Here is a 1757-nt window from a genome sequence, read left to right as displayed (position 1 = left end):
TATTTTTGTATAGTTTATTGGTTAGGTCTTCCAGCTACCTTACCGTCATTCACTTATATTTAAATATTTTTTAAATACAATCTTCAAAGAAAACAGGTCTAAATGAAAAAGAAAATCATCCACACAAGTGTGGGCTAAAATCACAACATTTAAACAAAAGGTCACTAAACTGTCAGCAACTCATTTTCAAGCAGTTGTCAGTCTCTTAATATCTCATCAGTCGTCTTCCTCCATCTCTCTACAGGGCAGCGTCCGGCTGTGATTAATTGTGCCTGGTGCAAACGGTGATGTGGGTGTCTTGATTCAGAACCCAAACGTGTTTTCTCCACTATAAGCCACGTATAAAAAGCCATCCTCGTCCTTCTCGTCCTCGTAGAGTTGCCCCATGGTGATGCTGGAACATGCCCCGAAAACAGATAAAAAAGTTTAGTTATTGAGTTTATTATTTTTGTATACATTTGTCTAGACCAGCTTCTGAGGCGGGTGTTTAAATCGCAGAGTTCTCACCTGGACTGAGGGATTGTCTTGTTCACAAACAGGAAGATGGCTTTCTCTGCAGGTAGCTGGATCCGTTTCCTGATGATCCACATGAACTGAGCCACTGTAATGTCCGAGGGGACCAGGTACTTTCTCTTGTCAATGTCCACAATCTGAGAGCCCGATACTTTCTCCACAATCACCTGCCACATACAGACGTTTAGTTAAACTGGGATGACAGCAAAAACATTTTCCATCAGTGACGTGATCATACGACTTACCGGGACCCTGTCAGGATACTTGTTGCGGATTTTGGCCGATTCTATGCATCGATGTTCTGCAAGACAAAAATAAACAACATTGGTGTGAATATGTGAGAACAATGTCAAATTCATAAGTAAAATAAACTTAAATACGTTATTTTAAAAAAAATAGAGTAGCTTAAAACAGTAAAAAAAATAAAACAATTTTAATAATTTAAAGCTGTTTTCTAATCAATAAAACATTTATACGAAACATTTTTATTTATTTAAGGTTTAAAAACCCCAGTGTATTTCTACTAAATTTGTCGTTTCCTGCTTCGAAGCTTGTCACACAAAAAGCATAAACAGTGAAGGTTTCTGGGTAATGTAGTATCTGAACCAATACTAACACCAGCACAATGGACAAATACAAACTTGTTGACTACTTAAAGCTAACAGAATAGCTTAAAGCTATGAGATATATTTATATAATTCACTGATAAATGGACATTTTTCTCCTTGATCTTTGTTTAACTTTTACAAATACTTTTTAAAATACTGTTGTTTATCTCGATGCTAGGCTGTATTTAAAAATGGTGACAGATTAAAAAATATTTTCGATTTAGTGAGACTTTTATTGAGGAATGAATGTTGATGTAGATATATTTGAGGTCTCAGAATAAATATCCTTAAATATAGGTCGTCGACTAAATTTAATTTTTACTCCGAGTGGACGAGGTTTCCTTATTGCCACGATCAAAAGAATACCACGATAAACTAAAGAAACACCAAAAGCTTCGTTTATTCAACATTTTTGTTCGTCGAGATCGTTTAAAAGGCCTAGAATAGAAAGCGTCTCACCCAACGAATGATCCTCTTTGAACATCCATTTCATGGCTGCCGAGTTCAGGCGGTTTTCGCTCGATGCAGGCAAATGTCAAGATAAGAGAGTAGCGTTGAGTAAAAATGTATTTTCTTGCTTATGAAACAGAAACGATGGTCGTGAACTGACGCCTGACTCCAGAGATGATCAGCAAA

The 1757-nt window shown here is 36.5% G+C and overlaps 1 protein-coding gene across 1 annotated transcript; it reads right to left on the bottom strand.

Annotated features, from left to right (window-relative positions):
* On the bottom strand, positions 1–1757 carry LOC148077704 (gamma-aminobutyric acid receptor-associated protein-like 2). The gene is made up of 4 exons (XM_087793381.1): positions 1581–1757; positions 759–814; positions 508–680; positions 1–394 (listed from the first exon to the last, which is right to left on the bottom strand). Exons 1-4 carry the CDS (start codon positions 1612–1614, stop codon positions 304–306), a joined length of 354 nt encoding a protein of 117 aa, XP_087649507.1. The 5' UTR covers positions 1615–1757; the 3' UTR covers positions 1–303.

This window comes from Callionymus lyra, chromosome 6 (assembly GCF_982586985.1).
Source record: "Callionymus lyra chromosome 6, fCalLyr1.hap1.1, whole genome shotgun sequence".
NCBI classification, from domain to species: Eukaryota; Metazoa; Chordata; class Actinopteri; order Syngnathiformes; family Callionymidae; genus Callionymus; species Callionymus lyra.
This window is presented reverse-complemented; position numbering and strand designations above follow the sequence as displayed.